Below are 22,507 nucleotides of genomic sequence, written 5' to 3'. Positions count from 1 at the left end.
CCCCAGCCCACAAAGGCCGCCAACGTCGTTTGGACGTCGTCAAGCCACAACGGTCGCACCAACGTTAGGCTTGCAGTCGGGGGGCCCGACGCCGCCCTGCGCTCCCTTCACTCCCTTACTTCCTCCTCCTCGTCGCCCTCGACGCCGACAAGGTTCCCTTGGTCGTCCCATCCCGGCCGCCTGCGATGTCGCCCGCGTTCCAGGTTCCTGTTGTTGCGTTGCCCTGTTGGCCTGCTGGTCTGCTGCCCATCATCCGCCGCCATGACAACGCCCTTCGATAAGGCCACGAATGCACGCATCCCACCCCGACCCTGGTCGGCAGACACGACACTGCCGAGACGTCCCATATTTTCTGCTCTGTCGTTTTCTCCCGCCCCGCCCCGCCCCTTTCCACATCGCAGCCGGGGTCGTCGTACGTTGAATATTTCCGGCCAGATCGAAACGGGCGCACACCATCTGACCTGGCCGTCTGTGAGCACGCACGTCCGCATCCCGACACTGAACCAGTCCCAGCATCCCAGGTCCAGCACCAGGTTCATGTTCGGGGTCATTCTCAGGCACAGGTTCGGGTTCAGATCCAGCACCAGGTCCAGCACCACCACCAGGTCTAGCACACCAGCCCTCCCTTCCCCTTGCCTTGCTGCCTTGTCGACGGCACCGTCTTGACGCCGTGCCGCGCGCCAGGGCCAAGATGGGCAGGCCGGCATATGCGGGCCTGTTCAGATGGGGCAAGGCCTGAATCTGCTTTCCTCCGCTCTTGTCAGGTGCACGGTCTTGGCACGCCGCCTCCATTTCGCTTGTCGCCTTATCGTCGTTTGTCTGGGTGTGCGTGTCGTGCGCCTCTAGCGCCTCACGCCTCACGCCCACGCCCGCCACACCCCTCCCTCCCACTCCCACTCCCAGCAGTCTGGGACCAGCCGCCTGGCCCGATCGAGCTCGGCAGAGACCAGAGACGACCGCATTCCAAGCATTTCTAAGCCTCCCCGCCCATCCGTCCCCATCGAGATTGCACACCGCAACGCATTTCGGAACGACGCTCTATGTTCCGCACCGCGGCAAACCTGATACGTCTTTTCTTAGCTGCTTCCAAGACATGCCGGCACCAGAAGCAACAAAAAATAAAGATGATGGGTACCAGGCCCCGATAGGGAGACGAATTGTGGCCCGAGCGATGGAGAAAAGAGGACAGGGCAAGGAAGCCAAAGTCGTAGTGGGGGCTCCGGCTCGACGCTAAAACCTGACCTATTCCGGGTGACAGGACAGGATGGAGAAATACAGGGACAGGGGAGAGGAAAAAACGAAGAAAAAAAGAAATACGCAGTGGGGGTTGGCAATGCCGCCGGGTACCTAGCCTCAGGGACTGGACCCGTCGCTGCCCAGCCGGAGATCCCAAGGTGTGGTTTTTTTTCCTGTTCTTTTTTTTCTCCCTTGTGGGTTTGTCGGGCACATCACCCGTGCGTTAGTTTTTGCTTTTCGCTCTACTTTGCTTGGCTTGCCTGCCGTGCCTGCAGTGCCTGCCGTGCCTGCTGTGCCTGCCGGCCGAAAAAGGTGTGTCGTATATCACAGTCCGTGTGCACGGCATCAACGAAGACCACCATGAGCTCGGGGTGTGGTAAATAATCTACTGCAGTTCGACAAATAAGGAATCGAGCGCATGACGACGCTGCGGCGAGTCGGTATTGGAGGCGCAAATAAGTAAAGCAGTACGAGGTGGAAGAAAAAGGACGATGCTGATCAGCACAGGGTGGCTTACAAGACTGCGCAGTGCCATGGAACACCGCCTGTCTGCATGACGAACGAGCAACCGCCTCCCATTAACATGCAATTTTGGACAAGGGGGGAAAAGAAGAGTAATAAAAACAAGAATGGGCAAAATGACAAGATGAGATGGGTTGAAAGGGCGTGCATGACAAACAGCCACAGAAGAACGGCCCCGCTCCTTGGTGCGGCGGACTTTTTTCATCTTTTTTTTTTTTTTTTTTTTTTTCCAATCACCCCTTATTTTTTTCATCCCATCTCATTACCTATCATCGTTTCTCTTTTCTGACTGACCTTCTTCTAGATCCCTCATCCCTGGCACATCTGCCACCAGCCGGGACCCTGCGGGACGATGACGGCCTGTTGGTGTTGATAAGTCATCTCCTCGAACACCAGAGGCTCCCTGACTCGTCCGGGATCATGGCTCGACCGTATAGCTTCCCTTATTTCTCTCTCTTCACCGCTGACTTCTGAGTAAGGGGGGTGTGCAGGGAGTTCTCTCTTTTTTTGTTTCTATTCCAAGTCAGGTACCTACCCAACTGTTACACCCTAATGCCCCAATGTGTCCATACGACACGAGCAGTAATGGAGATATAAGATAGCGGCAACAGCCATACACCACATGCTAGTGTCATCAAGAGGGAGGCGGGTTGGTAACAACAGACGCCATCAAAGGGACGACAAGTCGGGACGTGTGTATGTGGTGTGTGGCACATGGGCCAACAGCAGCAACAACAACAACTGCCCTCCTTTTCCCGCCCTCGCTGGCGTTTCTTGTCGTACCCCTTTCATCATATAAAGCCAGCCCTGGCGTCACACAGCGTGGGATTCTGAAGACCACTTATTCATCCGCCGGGCTATCCCGCCGTCAGGAAAAGCTGTGGAACCCACCGGCCTCTCGTCCACGTACTACCCATACATAGACACAACCCTAACACGGACACTTATCCACACCCGCCCGGGACCTACCGCTCACTACCCGGTACTGCAGTCCCACTATCGCCCAACGGCTGGCGACCCCCGGTATTATATCACCACGGGCTTAAGATTTTTGTTTGGTTTCACGGTTTTTCTCTTCTTGTATATCTTGTCATCTCGCCCCCTTTCTTTCACGCACCGCCCTAAGGGGACCAGGCACAACTTTCTCTCCTTCCTTCTTTTCTTTTTTCTGTTCCTCTTCCTCTCATTCTTTTCGTCTCGTTTCTTTTTTTTCAGCCACGAAGCACCACGAGACTTCAGAGCAGACAAAACAAACCAAAAATACCAAGATGGTTCTCCTCCGGGCAATGGCGTGGTCGTGTACCTCGGCCTCAACCCTGGGCGCCTCGTCCAGCACACTGGCCCTGGTCGTGAGCTTTAGCGTGGGCCTTCTGGGCCTGGCTATGGTCCTGGCCAAGTTGCTGCCGGAGCCGCTGCGGCCCGCTGCGCTCAGCCAGGGCCACAGGCGGCGCGCGAAGCGCCTCCCGCTGCCGCCCGGCCCCCCTGGCGAGTTCCTGCTGGGCCACTCGCGCGTGGTCCCCTTTGAGGCGCCGTTCAAGAAGTATGCCGAGTGGGGCGTAGAGTACGGTATGTCCTCTCGAACGCTTCCGGATTAGGAGGGGATGGGCTTTTTTTTCCCCGAAGAAACGATCGTGTGCTAACAGTGTTGATGGACGCTCTAGACTCCGACGTCCTATACTTGTCGGCCTTTGGCCAAAAGTGGATCGTGCTGAACAGCCTCAAGGCGGCCGTGGAGCTGCTCGACAAGCGCGGCTACAACTATGGCGACCGTCCGCGGTTCGTGCTGTGGGAACTGTAAGTATATAAGAGGGGCGGACGCCAACACGGGAGAGGGAAGAGACGAAAGCGGAAGCAACCAGAAAAAGCTAACCGAACCACACCCCGCGATAGAATGGGCTGGGCACCAACCCTGACGTGGCTCCGCTGGGGGCCCAAGATGCTCCAGCACCGGCGGGCGCTGCAGCCGCCCTTCTCGCGGACGCGGGCGCACGAGTACCGGGACGCGCAGCGCCGCGAGGCCGTCCGCGCCGTGGCGTCGATGGCGCGGCGGCCGGCGGCCTGGGGCCTCGCGGCGCGCCGCTTCGCCGTCGGGGTCGTCATGGAGGCCGCGTACGGCATCGAGATCGGCGGCGACGACGACCGCTACGTCGGGCTCTCGGACAGCGCCGCCGAGGCCATCGGCAACGCCGGCCCGCCCGCGGGCAGCATCGTCGACATGTTTCCGATGAGTATGTGTGGTCTTGGCTCGTGACAGCCCCCCTGCTGGGCCGTCTATACTCCCTCCCACACACACACACACCCGAAGACGCACGTGTACTGACTGGACGACATGGGATGTTGAAGCCAGATTTCTGCCATCCTGGCTGCCCTTCATGGAGCGAGTCAGGTACGCGCAGAAGTGGAAGCCGGCGATTGAGAACGTGACCAATGTGCCCTTCGAGGCGGCGCTGAGTGATGCGGTATGTTCTGCATCCCGCGTTGCGACCACCCCCTACATGGCCTCATGTTTAGTTCACGTCCGAACTTGTTACACCTGAAACGTTCGGTGGAACTTCCAGAACACGAGGGGGACCGGATGAGCTAACGTTGGCATGCATGACCCCCGAGACAGAAGCGCAAGGTGATGAAGAAGTGCTTCGTGCGCGAGCGACTCGACATATACCACGAGAACCAGGAGAGAGGGCTGCCCAACACCTTTACCATGGACGACATCAAGGGGGCAGCCGCCACGGTACTCATTGCCGGGAGCGAAACGGTAAGAGACACACTGTCCCCCGCCGACTAGGCTTGAAGGAGAAAACAGGCACTGACTGACTCGGCCATCTGGCGTCTCGATATAAAGACGGCAACCACGGTGAAGCTCTTCATCATGTACCTGATGCAGAACCCGCGGGTGCGAAGGCTGGCGCAAGAAGAGATCGACCGCGTGCTGGGACAGGATGAGAGGAGGCCAGGGACAGCAGAGGACAAGAGCCGGGGGCAGCAGCAGCAACCGCGGCTCCCGACGTGGGGCGACCTGCCGCGGCTGCAGTACCTGAAGCTGGTGCTCCAGGAGGTGTACCGCAGCAGCCCGCTGTCGCCGCTCGGGATCCCGCACGCGTCGCTCGAGGACGACGAGTACCGCGGCATGTTCATCCCGCGCGGCACCGTCGTGTACCCGAACGTGTGGGCAATGAACCACGACCGGACCGTCTACTCGGACCCGGACGCGTTCCTGCCCGAGCGGTATCTGCCCAAGGAGAGAGGCGTTAGCAGCAGCAGCGACGACGCGCTCGGCCGGGGCGAGCCGTTCCCGACGGGCAACTTTGGCTTCGGGCGCAGGGTGTGCGTGGGCAGGCACATGGCCGAGAACAGCCTGCTCATAATCTTCGCCACCATCCTGGCCACGCTCGACATCGGCCCGCCCCGGGGTCCGGACGGCCGTCCGCGCGATGCGGACGTCAAGATGTCGTTCAGGGGTCAAGTGTAAGTTCAACCCCCTTGTCGTCTTTTTTTTTTCTCGTAACCTCTCAACCCCTTGCCTCCTTGGCGCTACCCCATCAACTACGTAATGAGTGTCTCGGGATGTCGTGGCCAGCAGCTGACAGGAGCAATTTCCACAGGTACCCCTACCCCTTTGAGTGCTCGCTGACGCCGCGGTCCGAGGCGGCGATGCGGCTCCTTGATGAGGCGGCGGCGCAATAGCGCGTGTGGGACAGATGACAGGAGGAGGCAGTGACGAGCGGGCGGCGGCACAAGATGACATGCGGGGTGCTACTTAATGGCTTTATTTTATTTCGCATTCCGCACGGGGCATATGGCAGGGCATGGGGCATGGACATTTGCACAGACGTTTGGCTGGGTTTTGGGATTTTAGACTTTGGCAAGGCATCACGATGGGCCTGGAGACGTGGTTTTCTCGGGACGGGCCTGGGATTCATCCATAAATGGGGCGTTCAGGGTGGGAGTGTACCATACTATACACAGTTGGGATTAGATATAGGAGGCAGCAATAATGTAACAATAAGAGAGAGGCTGAGATGAATGGCGGGCAGTGCTCGATCGACCAGAGATCGGGTCTGGCCTTCCTCCAAAAATTCAAGACGTCAAAACGTGCCTTCCCGTGCTCGGTCGGGTTTCCGGAAAAGCCCAGCCCGAGGGCCGCCCCACTCGCCGAACATCGGCCAAGACCCCACGGCATGGAAGACTCTCCCACCATTCAGCTCGCACCAAATTCACCCACCTGTTATGTGTAACCTATGCACATCAATATTCCATCATCCTTCCATCTTTTTTTTTTTTCAAATTTTTTTTTCAAGTGTTAGTGGGGGGACATGCACCGAGGCGAACTCCTTGCTGCACCGCAGTCTGCCAGCCTGCATGTCCCTTTCGATGTGCGACGGCAACGACGGCCTCACCCTCGCCAGCTCGTCAACCCAAAACCCCCCAACCTAGGAGACAGCAGAAATGCAATGCAGAAGAGCCCAGGCGGCCCATTGGCCTCTCTCTCCACCTTCCACAACGACCGCCCTCACCTATCAACACCACCCACGCGTTCCGTGATTCGTAACCCCGCGCACTAACTAGGTCTGCCGTGGGACCTTCTGTGTCATGCGCGCCCGTTTGAGGCCCTCTCCCACTGTGCTGTGCGTGGGGGACACGCGCGGCCATGCCTCCGGTCGCCATGGCCTGGGCCCGGCTTGTTGCCGTTGAGCGCCCCTCGGCCTGCTGCCCGCTGCCCGCTGGCCCTCTCTGGGCTGTCGTCATGGCTACCCCTCATTCTCCACGCCGGGACATCAGCCGGAGCTTTTGGCTTTGCCGTCAAGCCCTCTTGAGAGCCACAAAAACACGCTCCGAAAAAAAACCCCCACCCACACGCTTGTGGTGGCCTTGAACGAAATTCCCCCCAAACCTTGGCTAGGATAACCTCGACCTGGAGCCGAGCTCGATGTACCTTGGCCCCTCCTCTCCATGGTGGGGAAGCCTGGTCCAATATCCATCTCGGTATTCATCAGCCGCGCGGACCCCTCGCTGGACCTCTTCCCGGGCTTGCCCTATGATAGAGAGCGTGTGATATATTTTCGGGTCCTCGGAAGCCCACATACTGCCTCCACTGGTCTTTCTGCCGCCAGCTCCACGCCGCATCGTCGCTATTAGCCTGCCCCACGGGGTAGTCGACCCATCGTCTTCTTTGACCCCTCACGGCACGAGCTCCGACCCCGGGCCTCTTCGTCGAGCGTGATCCGTCCTGGGCTTGGTGCACTGTTTCCTTACCCGGCTTAAGAGTCGTGTTTTCTCCCGAGTAATCTACGCTGCTAGTCGACCCTGAATCCGCGGTAATCATCGTGTCTAGCCGTCGTTGTCCCATACTTGCTTGTAACACACACCGGGTAGCTCCATCATCATCATCATCAGCATCGAAGCCTTGGAGCCACGGCATCGCTGACTAGTCCGCAAGACTAGTGTGTGGGAGAAAATAAAGCACTTGCCTCTGGATCTCACAGCACACGGCCACAATGAGCGAGAAGCAAGAACACAGCCGCGAGACCAAGCCCGGGGACTACCTCGACTGGGAGCGCCTTCCCCCTGGCGGACCTCTCAACAGATACTCGGCCAAGATCACAAGGGGCCATGACTTCCCTGGCGCCCAGGTCCGTATACGTCGTCTTGTGATTCTACCCGAGTAGCATAATCGGGTGATGATGCTGATGGCCCTCCTCCTGGCCCCCAGGCGATGCTTTACGCATCCGGCGTGCCCAACAAGGAGATGATGAAGAATGCCCCACAGGTCGGCATCGCCACTGTATGGTGGGAGGGCAACCCATGCAAGTATGTGCCATCGCTTGAGCGTCTGTCCGGAATCGCTCACAAGGACTGCAGCTAATTTGGGATATGAATGGCTACTAGCACCCACTGTAAGGGGACGCCCCAATCGGCACCATGCAAGGCGCTCTAGCCTTGCCTGGCACCCGCCAGGCGCAACGGCTAACATGCAGAAGTGCTCGACCTAGGAAAGATTGTCAAGAAGGCGGTATTGAAGCAGGATATGCTGGCATGGCAGTACAACACCGTGGGAGTGTCTGACGCCATCACCATGGGAGGCGAAGGTGAGGAGGCCACGACTCTTTCTACCCCTTGGGTGACGCGCATCTTGCCGAGGCGGACGAGGCTGACAACATGGGTGCCCGTGGCCCCCCCTATGAAAAGGAATGCGATTTTCACTCCAGACGCGCGAGATCATTGCCGACAGCATCGAAACGGTGACGTGCGCACAGCACCACGACGCCAACATCTCCATCCCCGGGTGCGACAAGAACATGCCCGGCGTGGTCATCGCGGCCGCGCGCCACAACCGGCCGTTCCTCATGATCTACGGCGGCACCATCAACAAGGGCCACTCGGAGCTGCTCGGCCGACCCATCAACATCTCGACGTGCTACGAGGCGTCGGGCGCCTACATCTACGGCAAGCTCAAGCCGTGCGCCAGCGCGCCCAAGGTCAACGGCGCCGACCCCACCCCGTCCGACGTCATGGACGACATTGAGCGCCACGCCTGCCCGGGCGCCGGCGCGTGCGGCGGCATGTACACGGCCAACACCATGTCGACAGCCATCGAGGCCATGGGCCTGTGCCTACCCGGCAGCTCGTCGTACCCGGCCACCTCGCCCGAGAAGGCGCGCGAGTGCGAGCGCGCGGCCGAGGCCATCAAGGTCATCATGGAGAAGGATATCCGGCCGCGCGACCTGCTGACCCGCGCCGCCTTTGAGAACGCCCTCGTGCTCACAATGGTGCTCGGCGGCTCCACCAACGGCGTGCTGCACTTCCTCGCCATGGCCAACTCGGCCGACGTGCCCCTGACCATCGACGACATTGACCGCACCAGCAGCCGCGTCCCCTTCCTGGCCGACCTGGCCCCGTCGGGCGAGTTCTACATGGAGGACCTCTACCACGTCGGCGGCACCCCGTCGGTGCTCAAGATGCTCATCGCCGCCGGCCTCATCGACGGCACCATCCCCACAGTGACGGGCAAGACGCTAGCCGAAAACTGCGCCGACTGGCCGTCCCTGGACCCGGGTCAGAAGATCATCCGGCCCCTGGACAACCCCATCAAGAAGACGGGCCACCTGCGCGTGCTCCGCGGCAACCTCGCCCCGGGCGGCGCCGTCGCCAAGATCACGGGCAAGGAGGGCCTGTCCTTCACGGGCCGCGCGCGCGTCTACGACAAGGAGCACGAGCTCGACACCGCCCTGGCCAACAGCGAGATCAAGGCCACAGACGGCAACCTCGTCGTCATCGTGCGCTACGAGGGGCCCAAGGGCGGCCCCGGCATGCCCGAGCAGCTGCGCGCCTCGGCCGCCATCATGGGCGCGGGCCTGTCCAACGTGGCCCTCGTCACCGACGGCCGCTACAGCGGCGCCAGCCACGGCTTCATCGTCGGCCACGTCGTGCCCGAGGCCGCCAGCGGCGGGCCCATCGCGCTCGTGCGCGACGGCGACTTGGTCCGCATCGACGCCGTCGGGAACAAGCTCGAGATCATCGCCATCGACGGCGTCGCCGCCGAGGGCGACGAGCCCGCCATCCTGGCCGAGCTAGCCCGCAGGCGCGAGGCCTGGACCCCGCCCAAAGTGAGGCCGCTCCGCGGCGTGCTGGCAAAGTACGCCCGCCTCGTCGGCGACGCCAGCCACGGCGCCGTGACGGACCAGGCCGAACCGAGCTGGTAGGAGGTGAGGCATTTCGGTGGTTGGGGGTTTGATTGCCTAGGTAGGCAGGCCCCTGGGTAGCTACTTTTAGTCATGTCGAGCCGCAGTGAAAAAAAAAAAGTACTTGTAATGAATAAACATAGCTTGGCCATGTGGACGGGACTTTGCTATGGACGGCAAACAGAGCAACGTGACGCACAACCACAGACGGAAGGCCTCGGCTACCTCGAGTCCAAGGATGAAAAATAGCGAATCCGCCAGGAACCAAAAGCCACGTACGCCGCCGTGTGCGCAAGGAACGCAACCTCCTCGGCCGTCCGCCCATCATCGTCCGCAATCTCCAAAACGTCGGCGAGGCTCGGGTCGGTACGGATCCGCTCGAGCACGTGGTCGACGATGGACAGGTGGCCCTGCCTGGCCGCCCAGTGCAGCACCGTCTGCCGGCCGGGCGCGGCCCGGAGCCGGACGAAGTCGGGGTAGTGGCGGCAGAGCACCCGCACCGTCTCCAGGATGTGCCGCTCCGACATCTGCACGGACCGGGCGAGCGCGGGCCAGTCGTCGTCCTGGGCGTGGCTCTCAAAGGCCAGGTAATTGTCGAAGAAGGACCGGACCGGGTGGTGGCGGCCCGGCGGGCAGGTCGCGTCCCCCTGCTGGCGGTCCGCGGCGGCCGGGGGTGCGCGGTGGCGTAGCAGCGTGTTCACCATGGCGGGCATACGTCGGGCGATGGCGAGGTGCAGCGGCGACCGGCCGGCGGGGTGGTGCGCCGAGGTCCTCTCGGCGCCGTGGCGGAGGAGGCGCTGCGCCAGCGGGACGTTGTTGGTGATGACAGCGATCATGAGGGGCGTGTTGCCTTCGTCGTCCCTAGCGTCTAGGTCGGCCCCGTGCGAGGCGAGGAGGCCGACGATATCGAGGTCCTCGGCGTCGTCATCGAGGCCGTCGGGCGGCGCGGGGGGGAGGCGCGCGACGCGGTGGATGGGCAGGGTGGCCCGCCAGCCGCTAAAGTTCGGGTCGGCGCCCGACCGGAGCAGCAGGCTCGCGCAGGCAAGCTCCTGGTGCTGCACGGCCAGGTCGAGGGGCGTTAGGCCTTGCCGGTCGAGCGGGTGGAGGTGGGCCTTGGCCAGGACGAGGGCCCTGACGACGGCCTCCAGCCCGTCCCCCGCGGCCATGTGGAGAGCAGTCTCCCCATTCACGTCAACGCGGTCGGTGTTGACCCTGCGCAGCCGGGGGTTATACGGCGCGTCGGGAGAGGGTATCAGCAGCTCCGTCGCAACGTCGGCGTTCCCCTGGAAAATAGCGCGGTGCAACGGGGTCCAATATCTCTGCCTAAGCGTTCCGGGGATGCTTGGGTCGGCTCCGTAGTGGCGGAGAAGCCGCACCATGGCCAAGTTCCCCCGGATGCAGGCGAGGTGTAGTGGCGTGGGCTCGTTATCTGGACTATTGCAGTGGGCATTGACGTTTGCCCCATATGAGAGGAGACGCCCGGCGGTATGAATGTCATTCTGCTGAACCGCAAGATGCAGCGCAGTGTAGCTGTCGGGCTGGACTGCCTCTACCTCAGTACCGTGACCAAGCAGCATCCGGATTCCCGCATCCCTAGACAGGACCGCTTCATAAAGCATATCCAAGTCTGCGCGATCCACTAAGGCCGTCGCAACTCCGATCTGCCCCTCTTGTCGTCGGGCTTCTTGAGACTCGTCTCCGTTTGCGGGCACGTGGAGGCCATATGATCTTGTGACATGCCTAGCAGAGGTATCGTCCGATTCAAAGGGACTTGTCAGGGGCTGTCTAGGAAAGGGCTCGCTAGTTCGCGCCGCGGCCACTGAGCAAAACGTGGTTCCGGTCTCAGTCGCTGTCGAATGAGGCGCTAGAAGGGGCGGCAACCGAATATCGCTGAATCTATCAGGGGATTCCCCAGAAGATGGCGAGCGTGGTGGTGACAAGGTCTCCTGTGCGTTTCCCGACCCGGTTCTGTACTGCGATGATATGGGACCAGGACGCGCATATGCCGGGGCCTTTGGAGAACACGGGGACCCACCCTTTGGAGAGAATGGATCCTGATTACCATACAAGGTGGTTCTACCATGTTGGGGGGTGTATGGGGACATCGGGGTTTGCCATGTAGCCGATCTAGGCTCCGGTGGCGGCGACGGTGGTGGAGTGGATACGCGGGCTGCTCGAGGAGCGCTGCACCCGGCGAGAGTGCTGTACTCCTTGGGGGTCGAATACTCTTCTTCGGGAGTGCTGCATCTCTCCGGAGTAATGTTTCTACCAGGTGTGCCGTATTCGACATCCGGAGGTGTTGTCTCTGCAAGGGCGATAAGCAGCCAGATTCCGGGCCGTGGAGGTGTGAGGTCTGGGTTCCAGCACAGGCAACCTACCGCGATCTGCTGACAGCCAAGCGTCCACATCAAGGTCACTTTTGTATCGTCTGATATAGCGGTCGATCTTCTCGGGCGCAACCTCCCGTTTCCTAAGCCGAAAGACGGTGGCCTTGTGTTCGAGGATCCTCCGCTTCTCCCGAATGTTGATCATCGGGACCATTTCCTGGGATTTGATATTCTTCTCCAGACGCCACTTCTTGAACTGTGACTTGTACTGTCTTGTTCTGCAAGGGACATGGGGCAAGAACATGTGTCAGCCAAATGCGTTACTAGAAGCGATTGTGTACCTGGGCAGACTGGTGCGAGAATTACGATGCAGAGAACCCATGGAGCTGCTTCATCATGGTCATGACCTCCCCAAGTCCCCGGTCTTCGGTCCAATAGAGCTGCTCGATGATGCGCCTTCGGCACTCCCAGTCCTCGGAACACCGCGGCCGGCCGACAGCCGGCGCTTTGTCTGAGTCCATAACTGTCGTTTTCAACTCTTGGCGGCGCTAGGCTAGACGAGCTTCTAAGGTGGGGGATGAAATCATTGGAAAGCAACTAGCGCTTTCATGGACTTGACGAGACGCGGCTCATTTTATAATCCGTGAATGTAGGCAGGCTGGATGGTTTCTTGTGGGCCACGATAACAAGGCAGATCCAATTGACAAAAGTCCTCTGCAGCAGCTGTCTGGATCGCTGCTATTCTCGTCAGTGGTGGGAGGGACTTTTGCGACAGCCTGATCCAGCGGTGTGTCGAACAAAAGACCCTCGCAAAAGATCCTCGCAAAAGATCCTCGCAAAAGATCCTCGCAAAAGATCCTGCAACAGGTTCTGCATCATCCATTGGCTGCCTAGATAGGTGTTTGCTTCGCTCAGCCGCAACACTCGTTGGGGGTGGGTGTTGCGCAGCACCTTGGGTGCCTGCTTGAGCCAAGAGAACCCGAGGAGGGGTGCGACATGATCAGGTACAAGTTTGTAGCATGGATCGGGCGTCCGGTGCATGATTTTCTTGGGACAGAGACGAGACCGAGGCTGGAGGACTGCTCTGGACTTTGGAACATTGTGTTTGTCGTCAATGCCAAAGAAGCCTTTCGCTCATCCCACGCCATGGCTGGGCAACGCGGGAGGTGTGAGCTGCATGCCGCGCGATCACGAAGTTGCTTGGGTTCCCAGCTCCGGGGCGGTGGTGGAACGGGGCAGGGTGGTAGGATGCAGGCCCAGCCAATGGCGGCATTTCGCGGGAATCCCGCCAGGAGCCAGTTTTTTCGTTGAGCCAGATGCGTCCAGGATCGACGGGGGTTGTGGCTGTGTGGTTTTGGGGACGCGGGATGGACACACGAACGCTTCAACAGACCGAACGGCCAGCTGGTCTCTTGTCGGGAATCCATCGCCCAGACTCAAGAATGCACCGGTTACTTTAGAGGTGGGAACGTGAAAAGGGGCTCGGAAGTAAATGACGTCGCAGGGGCTTTTCTTAGGTGTGTTTACCAGCCGAGCCAAGTCAAGAGTCTTGATCTTCGAGAAGCAGGAAAACTAGGTGGCAGAGAAAAAAAAAAAAAGGGGGGGGGGGTCTTTAGCGGACACAGAGTCCAGGCCGCCACCTGCCAGCTGGCAGGCAAGCCACAGCCGCCGTCCGACAGGTGCAGAGGGCAGGCGCTAGCATGCTCCGTATCAAGGATGAGTCGGCTGGCGTGCTGATTGGCAGGCTTCCCCAGGGGCGGCCCCACCGTCTCCTGGAGAAGGCGTTCCAGCCACGGTTGGCTCCGTAATCTCTTTCCGTCTCCGGATGAAAAATTGGGACAGCCCAGACGGGACCCGCAAGTCCCAATCTCAATCTCGCCCACGCCTTCTCTTATCAGAGTTGACCCGAAGAAAGACTAGGCTAGAGGATCCATCTTCTGGAGTCCTGCTGTTTCGACCTCGATTGCTCTCCTGGCTTGACCTCTCCCTCTCGAGAAAGCCACATCGCAACATCTCGACGACCGCAGCGGCCGCATTTGCTGGCCCCAATGTCTGCATCGTTGTCTGCCTTAGCTGTCCCCCTTTCGCAGCAGCAATAGTCCCGTCTTGCTCGCACTGTCTCGAGCAGGCGAGTCGCTCCCCATAAACAAGCCCTGCCCTTTTTGGGTTTGAGGCCGCCCTTGACCGTCTATCTGGTCGATTTTTTCTTTGCTCATTCTCGGACGCGTCCCGACCATATCGTCGGCAGCTTCCTCGACCGGCTCCGCCCATCACCACGACCCAACCTCACCTCGCGACTTTAATTCAACGGGACTCATCCCTGCCGCTCGTTACTCGCATTTGGCCCAGGAAAGGCTCACGCACCCTGATGCGCCCGGCAGCATTCAAAGACCCGCCACGCCCGTGATAGCTTGACTTTTCTCGCCCCCCTCGTCTTAATCGACATTATCCGGCACCTCCGCCGACCAAGAAACACACCCGCCGCTCTATCCAAACACACTCCTCGCGGATAGGAGTCAGCTACACAGGATACACGGTCGTCTATGACCATGGATCTCTTTAGACGAGCCAGGCGGCTCGTCCCCCGAACCTCGCCACCGCTCCCGTCGGTTGGCGAGAAGGACAAACCGCAGAGGCCGAGCAAAATATGGTCTCGCCTGGCCTTCTTCCGGAGACCTCTTCGGCTTCGAGGCAACTCGAGCGTGTCGGTGCCGCTGGGGGTGGTGATCTTGTTCCCATGCATCGTCGTCATTCTGATCCTCGTCATGTTTGTGAGGCATCCGAACTCGAATGGCAGCATCTTGATCCCTGCCGGGGCGCCCCCGGCGATCCGGTACGTTTGCTCCGTTGCCATCTCCCCAGCGGCACCCGTCTTCAAGGCCCTTTCGACCTTCCTCCGTGAGAGGCTGATCGCTAATCCATGGCAACCATTCAGAAAAATCAGCGAGGCCCACGACAAGGTCTTTGTCACCGGCTGTCTCGACCCCATGACGGAAGCTGCAAAGGCCCCGCGCGCTAATGCCGCCTTCGTCGTGCTGGCACGCAACAAGGAGCTGGATGGTGTTATCCAATCCATCAAGTCCATTGAGCGCCACTTCAACCGCTGGTTCCATTACCCCTACGTCTTCCTCAACAACGGCGAGTTCAACGAGACCTTCAAGGAGGTTGTCAAGAACCACACCTCGGGCCCTGTTGAGTTTGGCTTCGTTGGCCCCGAAATGTGGGGCTACCCCGACTGGATCGACGAGAAGGTTGCCAAGGAGGGCATCGCCAAGCAGGGTGACGCTGCCGTCATGTACGGAGGCCTGGAGAGCTACCACTCCATGTGCCGCTTCTACTCGGGGTATGTCTTGACACCGACAGATCTGGTGTGCTCTCGGATATGCTGACAGTTGTGCCACAGATTCTTTTACAAGCACCCTCTTCTGGCCAAGTACGAGTGGTACTGGCGCCTGGAGCCCGAAATCAAGTACTTTTGCGACATTACTTAGTACGAACTTCTCATCCCGAGTCGCCGACTGTCCAACGAGACCACCTGTGTGCTAACAACACGCCCCTTCAAACAGTGACCCTTTCCTCAAGATGATCGAGGCCAACAAGACGTACGGCTTCACCATCGCTGTCAAGGAGCTCCGTGAGACAGTGCCCAACATCTTCCGTTACGCCTCGGCCTACAAGAGGCTCAAGGGTCTCAAGTCCAAGGGTCTCTGGGAAATGTTTGTTGAGCCGATGCCCGACAAAGAGCCCGAGGAAGACAAATCGGGGCTGCCCGAGGAGGTGCTACGGAACGACCCCAACCGCAACAAGCCCAAGGACATTGACCCCGAGGCCATGGAGGGCGAGAAGTACAACATGTGCCACTACTGGTCCAACTTCGAGATTGCCCGCCTCAGCTGGTTCCGTAGCCAGGAGTACGAAGACTTCTTCGAGATGATGGACCGCAGTGGTGGCTTCTGGATGGAACGGGTAAGCGTCGACCGGTTTTTTGCCTCGGCTTTGAAACAATGTCTCATGTCTGTTGCTAACATGTATTGTTTTACTTCTCAGTGGGGTGATGCGCCCATCCATTCGCTTGCCGCAGGTGCTCTTCTGGCACCACGCGACATCCACTACTTCCGCGATTTTGGCTACCGTCACACCACGATCCAGCACTGCCCGGCGAACGCTCCTGCACGCCAGACGGAGCGCATACCATTCCTAGAGAAGACTACTCTGGACGAGCGCAAGCGGATCGAAGAGGATCAGTACTGGGATCAGTTCGACGCTCCCAAGGAGAACGGCGTCGGCTGCCGTTGCCGTTGCGATACCGATATTGTCGATGTCGAGGGCAAGGAAGGCAGCTGCCTTGCTGAGTGGGTTGACGTTGCCGGTGGCTGGGCCAGCCCATAAAAGTCACGCCAGCAATTGTCTACAGTTGTTTCGAGACGCTGTTTTTATGACGAGAAGCTCGAGGGACGGCGGACTCACCGTGTCAAAGCTGTATGTTCCGTCGTATCGTCGGTCGGCTAAACCGTCATCGGCGCTAGTCTGTCCAGTTTAATGAGCCATGTCCCTCCACGCCCGGGTTCTTTTAGCCAAGGAAGCCTGAAGCGTTGATTTGTTGGTTAGAGCATACCAAATGTCTTGGGTCGAAGCATGGCCGTCTGTTTGGATCAAGGGAGTACCACTCCGCATGGCGTAGTTACGTCGATGATCATTCGGGGGTTTAACCTTGGGTCGACTAAATTACTCTTATATATTGCAATGCTACGTTTTTGTTTTTCGCCCTCGTTTGTTGCTCGTGTGTGTTATAATACTGCCCCCAGACGCCGGTCCCCGACACCCGGCCTATGGATAACGTTGCGGTATACGCTCTTCATTGTATGCTCTAATACCCGAGGGTTGACATGAAGTCCTAGCGTCTGGCCCTTTGCTTTTAACAATAATGTTTTGGATCGTGTCTTGAACTTGGACTGCCAACTTTCGGAAGGGCTTAAATAGGAGTCGGATTATATGTTCACTGAACTGAGCTCCAAACATGGATTGTGTGACGAATAGTTACAAATGGCCAACATAGCCCGTTGATTCTTATATACATTCACCTGCCAAGTCTCGATGGTTTGCTCGGTCATGCAATCTACCACAGTATCCGGTACCTTTTTCACATATTCGGCAATTGGTGTTGGGAGGCTCGACACTTACGCAGCGCTGACCAGCTTCTTGATAAAGTCCAGTGCCTGACGGCCATATTTGTTGACGTATTGCTGGTGCGAGTTGGCGTCGTTTCCGGTGCAGCAGTACCTAACAAGGTAAGATTCACAAGTCAGATATGTCCCTATAGCCAGCAGGAAAGAAAAATCAAAAGGGAAGCTTGTGAGTCCTCACGGGTCTGTGCTGTCGCAGTATGACTGGATGATGGACGGGCTGGCGGGCTTGCACTGGAAGCCCCTCGGGCGGGCGGCGAACTTTGTGAGACGAGCTACAGTTAGCGATGCCGTTCACTCGGGTTTTGGAATACAAAGCGCCGGAGCCCACGCCCGCCCCTCTCCTTGCTTACTTACCCCTTGGGCCTTGCAGGTGCCGACGTTGTAGGGGAGGCCGGCGATGTTGTGAGGGTCGCCCATGAAGATGGCGGCCTTGACGGCCTCGAGGGCCTTGCCGGTCAGTGTGGAGCCAGATCCGCCGCAGAGGGCGTTGTCCATGATCTGGCCGCCCTGGATCATTACAGCAAGAGTTTGGCCGTTAGCCCAAAACGCCGGGGTCATCAAAGAGGCGGGCTTGGTTTGTCGGTTTGTTGGTTTGGTTGGTTTGGGGGGGGGGGAGGGGGGAGGAGGGGGCGAAGAGTACCTGCGAGTACCCCACGAGCACAATCTTGGTGCTCGGGCAGCGGGCGTTAAAGTCGGTGACGGCCTTGACGACGGCCTGGGTGCCCTGGGCGGCGGAGCTGTCGTAGCTGGCGCCGCCGCACGAGGACTGGCCGCCGCAGGCCGGGTACACGATGGCGGCCGAGGTGCTGCCCGGGTACGCCTGCAGCACCATGTTGACGAGCCCCTGCGACGTGCCGTACCCTTGCGGCACCGTCGTCTCGCGCGCCCCGAACACGTGCACGCCCGGGCAGGACTGCTGCCGCCCGGCCACGAGCGGGTTGGCCGAGGCGGCGCCGGCGCCGGCCAGGAGGGGGAGGGCGGCTGCGGATGGTCTCATGGCGGCGGGAGGAGGGGGGCTTGGGGGTATTTTTTTGTTGTTGTTGTTGTTGTTGTTGTCGTGACAGAGGCTGTGCTGGCTGCGGGCTGCGGGTTGGTGAGGTGTCTTCTTGCATGGCTGCTGGACGTCCGATGTGTGATAGATTATATATACGTCTGAAATCCGGGAATAACAGCTGACCAGGACATTTCTACCTCCCGTTTATCCGGCCGGCAAGCAATCATGGTAACAGCGTCGGCAGTCAGGCACCACCCATATTGGCATACACAATATCGGCCCCATCCACAGGCTAGGCCCTTTCTTCCTATTCGGCAAGGCGAGGTTCCCTTCCGCCGAGGATCAGGCTTTCGATCATATCGGCTCGCAAGAGAAGAGGTGTCATATGAATGTCGGGTTATTGCTGCGGAGTCGATCGACGGAAGCAAAGGTGACGAAGCATCTGTCTACATTGAGCCTTGGCGGAGGCGCATGGAGCGCCCCCCGGATAGTCCTTGTGTATATTGAGCTCCTCCTACCTAACTAGACATTGGGTGAGCGTTGCCTTCGGCCAATTACGGGCCGCAGAGGGAAATCCGGGGAAGGGGGGATGGGCTGCAAGGGGGAGGACAACAGAAAGAGTGCGACAGCAACGGTAATTAGTAGCGTCGGTGGTTTTCTACTAGCATCTATTGGATGAGGGCTCTCGGGTTGAATGTTGAGTGCCGCTCCCGGGCTGGCTAAATGCCCGCCTCCTTTCGGGTGACGCACATACGTCAGCCGGATGGGAGCATGCACCCCACAGTATGCGGAATCCGACGTCCCGTTTGCATGAAGGGTTTGATTTGGAGAAGCTTGCAGAGTGTGAGTGCCTAGAGGTGCATCCTTTTGTCCGGGCCATGGGTGTGGGGGCGTCACGGCTGGTGGTGAAGAGTATCGAGACGGACAGCCGGGGTCGGGTGTCGGCGAGGCTGTCGGCGGGGCATGGCCTGGACGAAAGAAAAAAGAAAGGGTTTTTTTATATTTCCCCTGCCTCGGGGCTTTGGCAGGGCTAGCTGGAATTGTTACTTCTGGCGTGGCGGGGCTTCCGTCTCAAGGGATAAAGTCTAAATGCCCGTAAGCCGGTTCGCTGGTGGGCCTCATGGGCTGGAAAACTTGGGACACCTTTGGAGATGATATGTGACGAACATCTCACAGCGTCCAAGTAAGCTTAAGCAGTTGGTTTAACCAGCGTTGTGCTTGTCTTGCTCGCATCGTCCCATCCGTTCGTCAGTAGACAGATATATTATGGATCCTGTCGTACCGTTTACTCGGATGGCTCCTCAACGCCACTGCCCTGCAGGTCGGTCTAGGCGCCCTGAAGGGTGCCGATTCGTCCCCCAAATCAAACTTCTTTCCCCTGGCGTCAATCCCGTCTCAACCATGAGGGAAAAACGGTCCGTGAACGCTCTCCTCTTATGGGGTCCGACAGGAAGGCCTTACCGAGAAGCCCCGTTGGTGGTCGGCAGCATCGTCCCCCAGTGAGCGACGCGAGGGGAGCACAGGGCCCAAGCGAGTCATAGCACGAGGGGTGTGTGGGAAACGAGCCGTTTCAGCGTCTCGAACGATTCATGTCAACATCGGCAGTGCCAAGGCTTCTGTCACGCTTCAGGGCATGTCGCGCGCCGGGTTCCTAAAAGAGGCAACTGTCAAGAGCGCTGACGGCGCTTGATAGGCTGTGTGGAGCTTTTGGGTCTGTCAACTGGGATCGTATAAAGCATGATGAGCATCCGTCGCTTTCATGATGGCGTCTCTGGGTCTGCTCTCACCACCCACCGCCAGCCCATCTCACAGTCGCTCTCACCTTCCTTTCTTTCCGCCGGCCGGATTCTTTCTATTCTCTGTCCAAGACTGAAGTCCGGAACCGCCAGTCTTGTTTTTACTACACCCAAGAACAGCACATTCTCTTTTTTTAAATCCTACATTCTTTCGACACCACCCCATCCCTTTTCAAGATGCAGTTCTCCATCTCGGCTCTCCTGGCCCTCGCGGCCGTCGGCTCGGCCGCCATCATCGACAACGAGGGCGTCCGCAACGTCGGCCGGGACCTGATCGAGGTCCGGAGCGAGGAGCCCGAGGCGCTCGAGAGTCGCCAGGCCGGCGGCAACCTCCAGAAATTCACCGGCAGCCTCGGCGGCGCCCCTCCCCCGGTCACCAACACCGGTGGCCAGCGGCCCTTTACGGTGAACGGCAACACCTTCAACAACGCCAAGGCCGCCCTCACCCGGTCGTGCGACATCCAGAACAACCAATGTTTCAACGCCGTCAACGGCGGGCGCCTCACGGGCGGTACGGCGCAGTGCGGGACGCAGATGCAGCAGTGCATCGCACAGGCGTCGGTGGCCAAGCGCCAGGCGGCGGGCGGCAACCTCCAGAAATTCTCCGGCAGCCTCGGCGGCGCGGCGCCCGCCGTGACCAACACGGGCGGCCAGCGGCCCTTTACGGTGAACGGCAACACCTTCACCAACGCCAAGGCGGCGCTCACGCGCTCGTGCGACATCCAGAACAACCAGTGCTTCAATGCCGTCAACGGGGGGCGCCTGACGGGCGGCACGGCGCAGTGCGGGACGCAGCAGCAGCAGTGCCTGGCGGCGGCGGCGCTGGCCAAGCGCGCGGCCCCGCGCACCTTTGCCGACAACAACGGCCGCACCATCGCCGACGGCGGCTGCTGCAACCATGGCGTCAACCTGAGGCAGGACATCTGCAACAACGGCGCCCCCGGCCGCTGCATCCCCGCCGCGAGCACTCGCGAGGGCTGTAAGTGCTTTTTATATATCTCTTGTTGTTCCTGTGATCCATGTGCTAACTCTCTCTGTGCAGGCGTCGGTCTGACTTGCGTCGTCAACACCAAGCTCACCTGCGACCCCACCAAGCAGGATCGTGGTCGCGACCTGTGCACGCTCACCCCGGGCCAGTAAATACTACCAACGATTAGGGATATGATGGATAAAGATGTAGGATAGAGGAAAAAGAGCATGCTGCTGGGATCAAAGCGGGGAGTTGTGTCCTTTAGGTATACCCGTACCTACTCAGTAGTAATACAACTTGTCCCGGCTTTATAGGCTGGGTGGTGAGGTCGCATCGTTTCCATCGTCGCAGCGGCTGTGTCAGGCACGCATGCTATGAGGACTTTTGGTCAAAAAAAAAGTCCAGGAAAAGTAGCATTAGAGGAGGCTATGGAGGTGTATTCAGCGCCACTGTATGGGGAATATTCCCGACTAGGCATACTCGCCCCTCTCCTTCTCCTGCATCGCCGGGGGAGGGGGCTGCCCACGCGCGGAGCGCCAGCCGGGGGTGCGGCGGCCGTAGGGCAGGACAAATGGCGCTTCCTGGAACGGCACATGCGGCCGCCGCCCCCGCTGCGCTCCGTCCCCGCGCGGCCTGTCGACGGGGTCGTACGCGGGGTACAGCGACTCCCAGTGGCTCGGGTCGTGGTGGGCGCCGCCGCCGCCGCCGCCGCCGCGCCGGCGCAGGTGGGCGGGCACGGGCGTGAACTCGGCGGGCTGCGGGTGGATGAGGCGCGCGGACTGGCGGTGTTCCGGGATCAGCAGCTCGCCGCGGTCGACCATGTCGTAGATGAGCTGGCGGGCGAGGGCGCGGGCGGGCTTGAGGCGGTTGCGGCGCGCGCAGTCGGCGCAGGCCCAGACGAACAGGGCCAGGTGGCCGGCCAGCAGCAGGGCCTGGGCGGCGCAGAGGGCCACGTCGGCGGCGAGGCGGGTCGGCTTCTGGCGCCAGATGCCGTTGACGAAGGCGTCCTGGGCCGCGCAGTCGGCGAAGCCCACGCCGCCCCAGCGGCCGCTGCGGCAGTCGCGCTGGATCTTGTAGCCCGGGATGGAGGCGGGCGCGTACCACTGGCCCGACGTGGCGTTCCACTCCATGTAGCTCCTGTCCGGGAACAGGCGGTGGATGGTGAACTCCCACGTGTCGGTGGCGCGGTTCAGGGCGTAGCTGCCGTCGTACAGCCAGCTCGTGACGGGGTTGGGCAGGTGGCCCGGGTCGTCGCCGAACCCGGCCACGGTCCGAGCGGCCGGGATCGAGAAGGAGAGCAAGGTGGCGAGGTAGATGACGAAGACGAGGTCGACGCCCACGTTGGCGCCGGGGTGGATCGGCCGCAGCGAGCGACGGCAGAACCGGATCAGCATATTGGTCGTGCCCCAGATGAGGGACGCGGCGAACTGTTGTGGCGGTTTTGCGGGGGGTCAGTACAGTACTTGACCAAAATAAAGGAGCAGAGAAAGGGACGGAATGGTGCCATCTTACCGCCACCAGGCCGGCGACAGCGGGCGCCCGGTCGCCTACGTATATTTGGCTCCAGGCTTCGGCCTCCATGGGGATGGCGTTGGCCGCGATCCACGCGCCGCACCCGACGCCGACCGCCGCAGCCGCGCAGACCGAGGCGCGGATGCCGACCTTCCAGGCCCAGTCCCTGTCGCCCGCGGCCAGCCGTCCCGCCAGCGTCGGGTGCGCGACGTCGAGGCTTGCGTCGGCGGGCTTGTGGGGCGCGGGAGCAGCCGGCTCAGCAGGCCCACGGTCGACGGCGGCGAC

The 22,507-nt window shown here is 60.2% G+C and overlaps 8 protein-coding genes across 8 annotated transcripts; 4 read left to right on the top strand and 4 right to left on the bottom strand.

Annotated features, from left to right (window-relative positions):
- Positions 1-107: 107 nt before the first annotated feature.
- Positions 108-707, bottom strand: GGTG_06709 (hypothetical protein; the record flags this gene model as incomplete). The annotated part of the gene is made up of 1 exon (XM_009224530.1): positions 108-707. One exon carries the CDS (start codon positions 705-707, stop codon positions 108-110), a length of 600 nt encoding a protein of 199 aa, XP_009222794.1.
- A 2,202-nt stretch (positions 708-2,909) lies between these two features.
- GGTG_06708 (cytochrome P450 2C31) lies at positions 2,910-5,624 on the top strand. The gene is made up of 7 exons (XM_009224529.1): positions 2,910-3,324; positions 3,420-3,552; positions 3,649-3,986; positions 4,102-4,217; positions 4,370-4,513; positions 4,601-5,223; positions 5,361-5,624. Exons 1-7 carry the CDS (start codon positions 3,027-3,029, stop codon positions 5,440-5,442), a joined length of 1,734 nt encoding a protein of 577 aa, XP_009222793.1. The 5' UTR covers positions 2,910-3,026; the 3' UTR covers positions 5,443-5,624.
- Positions 5,625-6,063: 439 nt separating this feature from the next.
- GGTG_06707 (hypothetical protein) lies at positions 6,064-9,660 on the top strand. The gene is made up of 5 exons (XM_009224528.1): positions 6,064-7,388; positions 7,469-7,566; positions 7,645-7,652; positions 7,737-7,844; positions 7,945-9,660. Exons 1-5 carry the CDS (start codon positions 7,254-7,256, stop codon positions 9,456-9,458), a joined length of 1,863 nt encoding a protein of 620 aa, XP_009222792.1. The 5' UTR covers positions 6,064-7,253; the 3' UTR covers positions 9,459-9,660.
- GGTG_06706 (hypothetical protein) lies at positions 9,493-12,593 on the bottom strand. Its single transcript, XM_009224527.1, has 2 exons — positions 11,816-12,593; positions 9,493-11,742 (listed from the first exon to the last, which is right to left on the bottom strand). Exons 1-2 carry the CDS (start codon positions 12,066-12,068, stop codon positions 9,659-9,661), a joined length of 2,337 nt encoding a protein of 778 aa, XP_009222791.1. The 5' UTR covers positions 12,069-12,593; the 3' UTR covers positions 9,493-9,658.
- Positions 12,594-13,605: 1,012 nt separating this feature from the next.
- GGTG_06705 (alpha-1,2 mannosyltransferase KTR1) lies at positions 13,606-16,582 on the top strand. The gene is made up of 5 exons (XM_009224526.1): positions 13,606-14,597; positions 14,700-15,107; positions 15,168-15,254; positions 15,331-15,730; positions 15,812-16,582. Exons 1-5 carry the CDS (start codon positions 14,308-14,310, stop codon positions 16,151-16,153), a joined length of 1,527 nt encoding a protein of 508 aa, XP_009222790.1. The 5' UTR covers positions 13,606-14,307; the 3' UTR covers positions 16,154-16,582.
- A 210-nt stretch (positions 16,583-16,792) lies between these two features.
- GGTG_06704 (acetylxylan esterase) lies at positions 16,793-17,947 on the bottom strand (the record flags this gene model as incomplete). Its single annotated transcript, XM_009224525.1, has 4 exons — positions 16,793-17,044; positions 17,129-17,208; positions 17,305-17,457; positions 17,591-17,947. The coding sequence occupies 4 exons, from the start codon at positions 17,945-17,947 to the stop codon at positions 16,942-16,944; spliced, it is 693 nt and encodes a 230-aa protein (XP_009222789.1). The 3' UTR covers positions 16,793-16,941.
- Positions 17,948-19,733: 1,786 nt separating this feature from the next.
- GGTG_06703 (hypothetical protein) lies at positions 19,734-20,880 on the top strand (the record flags this gene model as incomplete). Its single annotated transcript, XM_009224524.1, has 2 exons — positions 19,734-20,719; positions 20,783-20,880. Exons 1-2 carry the CDS (start codon positions 19,918-19,920, stop codon positions 20,878-20,880), a joined length of 900 nt encoding a protein of 299 aa, XP_009222788.1. The 5' UTR covers positions 19,734-19,917.
- A 300-nt stretch (positions 20,881-21,180) lies between these two features.
- Positions 21,181-22,291, bottom strand: GGTG_06702 (hypothetical protein; the record flags this gene model as incomplete). Its single annotated transcript, XM_009224523.1, has 2 exons — positions 21,181-22,137; positions 22,223-22,291. 2 exons carry the CDS (start codon positions 22,289-22,291, stop codon positions 21,181-21,183), a joined length of 1,026 nt encoding a protein of 341 aa, XP_009222787.1.
- Between the last annotated feature and the right edge of the window lie 216 nt (positions 22,292-22,507).

The sequence above is a fragment of the Gaeumannomyces tritici genome, assembly GCF_000145635.1.
Source record: "Gaeumannomyces tritici R3-111a-1 unplaced genomic scaffold supercont2.3, whole genome shotgun sequence".
NCBI lineage: Eukaryota > Fungi > Ascomycota > Sordariomycetes > Magnaporthales > Magnaporthaceae > Gaeumannomyces > Gaeumannomyces tritici.
Note: the sequence above shows the minus strand (reverse complement) of the source record. Positions and strands in the feature narration are given on the sequence as shown.

Excerpts from the sequence above, each read along its gene's own strand:
- GGTG_06706 (XM_009224527.1), bottom strand. The coding sequence starts at position 12,068 with ATGTTCTTGCCCCATGTCCCTTGCAGAACAAGACAGTACAAGTCACAG. Across the intron at positions 11,743-11,815 it reads TTGGCTGTCAGCAGATCGCG|AGACAACACCTCCGGATGTC; the intron begins GTAGGTTGCCTG and ends TCGCCCTTGCAG.
- GGTG_06707 (XM_009224528.1), top strand. The coding sequence starts at position 7,254 with ATGAGCGAGAAGCAAGAACACAGCCGCGAGACCAAGCCCGGGGACTAC. Across the intron at positions 7,389-7,468 it reads ATGACTTCCCTGGCGCCCAG|GCGATGCTTTACGCATCCGG; the intron begins GTCCGTATACGT and ends CCTGGCCCCCAG. Across the intron at positions 7,845-7,944 it reads CATCACCATGGGAGGCGAAG|GAATGCGATTTTCACTCCAG; the intron begins GTGAGGAGGCCA and ends CCCTATGAAAAG.
- GGTG_06708 (XM_009224529.1), top strand. The coding sequence starts at position 3,027 with ATGGTTCTCCTCCGGGCAATGGCGTGGTCGTGTACCTCGGCCTCAACC. Across the intron at positions 3,987-4,101 it reads CGTCGACATGTTTCCGATGA|CCAGATTTCTGCCATCCTGG; the intron begins GTATGTGTGGTC and ends GGGATGTTGAAG. Across the intron at positions 4,514-4,600 it reads TCATTGCCGGGAGCGAAACG|ACGGCAACCACGGTGAAGCT; the intron begins GTAAGAGACACA and ends CTCGATATAAAG.
- GGTG_06705 (XM_009224526.1), top strand. The coding sequence starts at position 14,308 with ATGACCATGGATCTCTTTAGACGAGCCAGGCGGCTCGTCCCCCGAACC. Across the intron at positions 15,108-15,167 it reads ATGTGCCGCTTCTACTCGGG|ATTCTTTTACAAGCACCCTC; the intron begins GTATGTCTTGAC and ends GTTGTGCCACAG. Across the intron at positions 15,255-15,330 it reads TACTTTTGCGACATTACTTA|TGACCCTTTCCTCAAGATGA; the intron begins GTACGAACTTCT and ends CCCTTCAAACAG.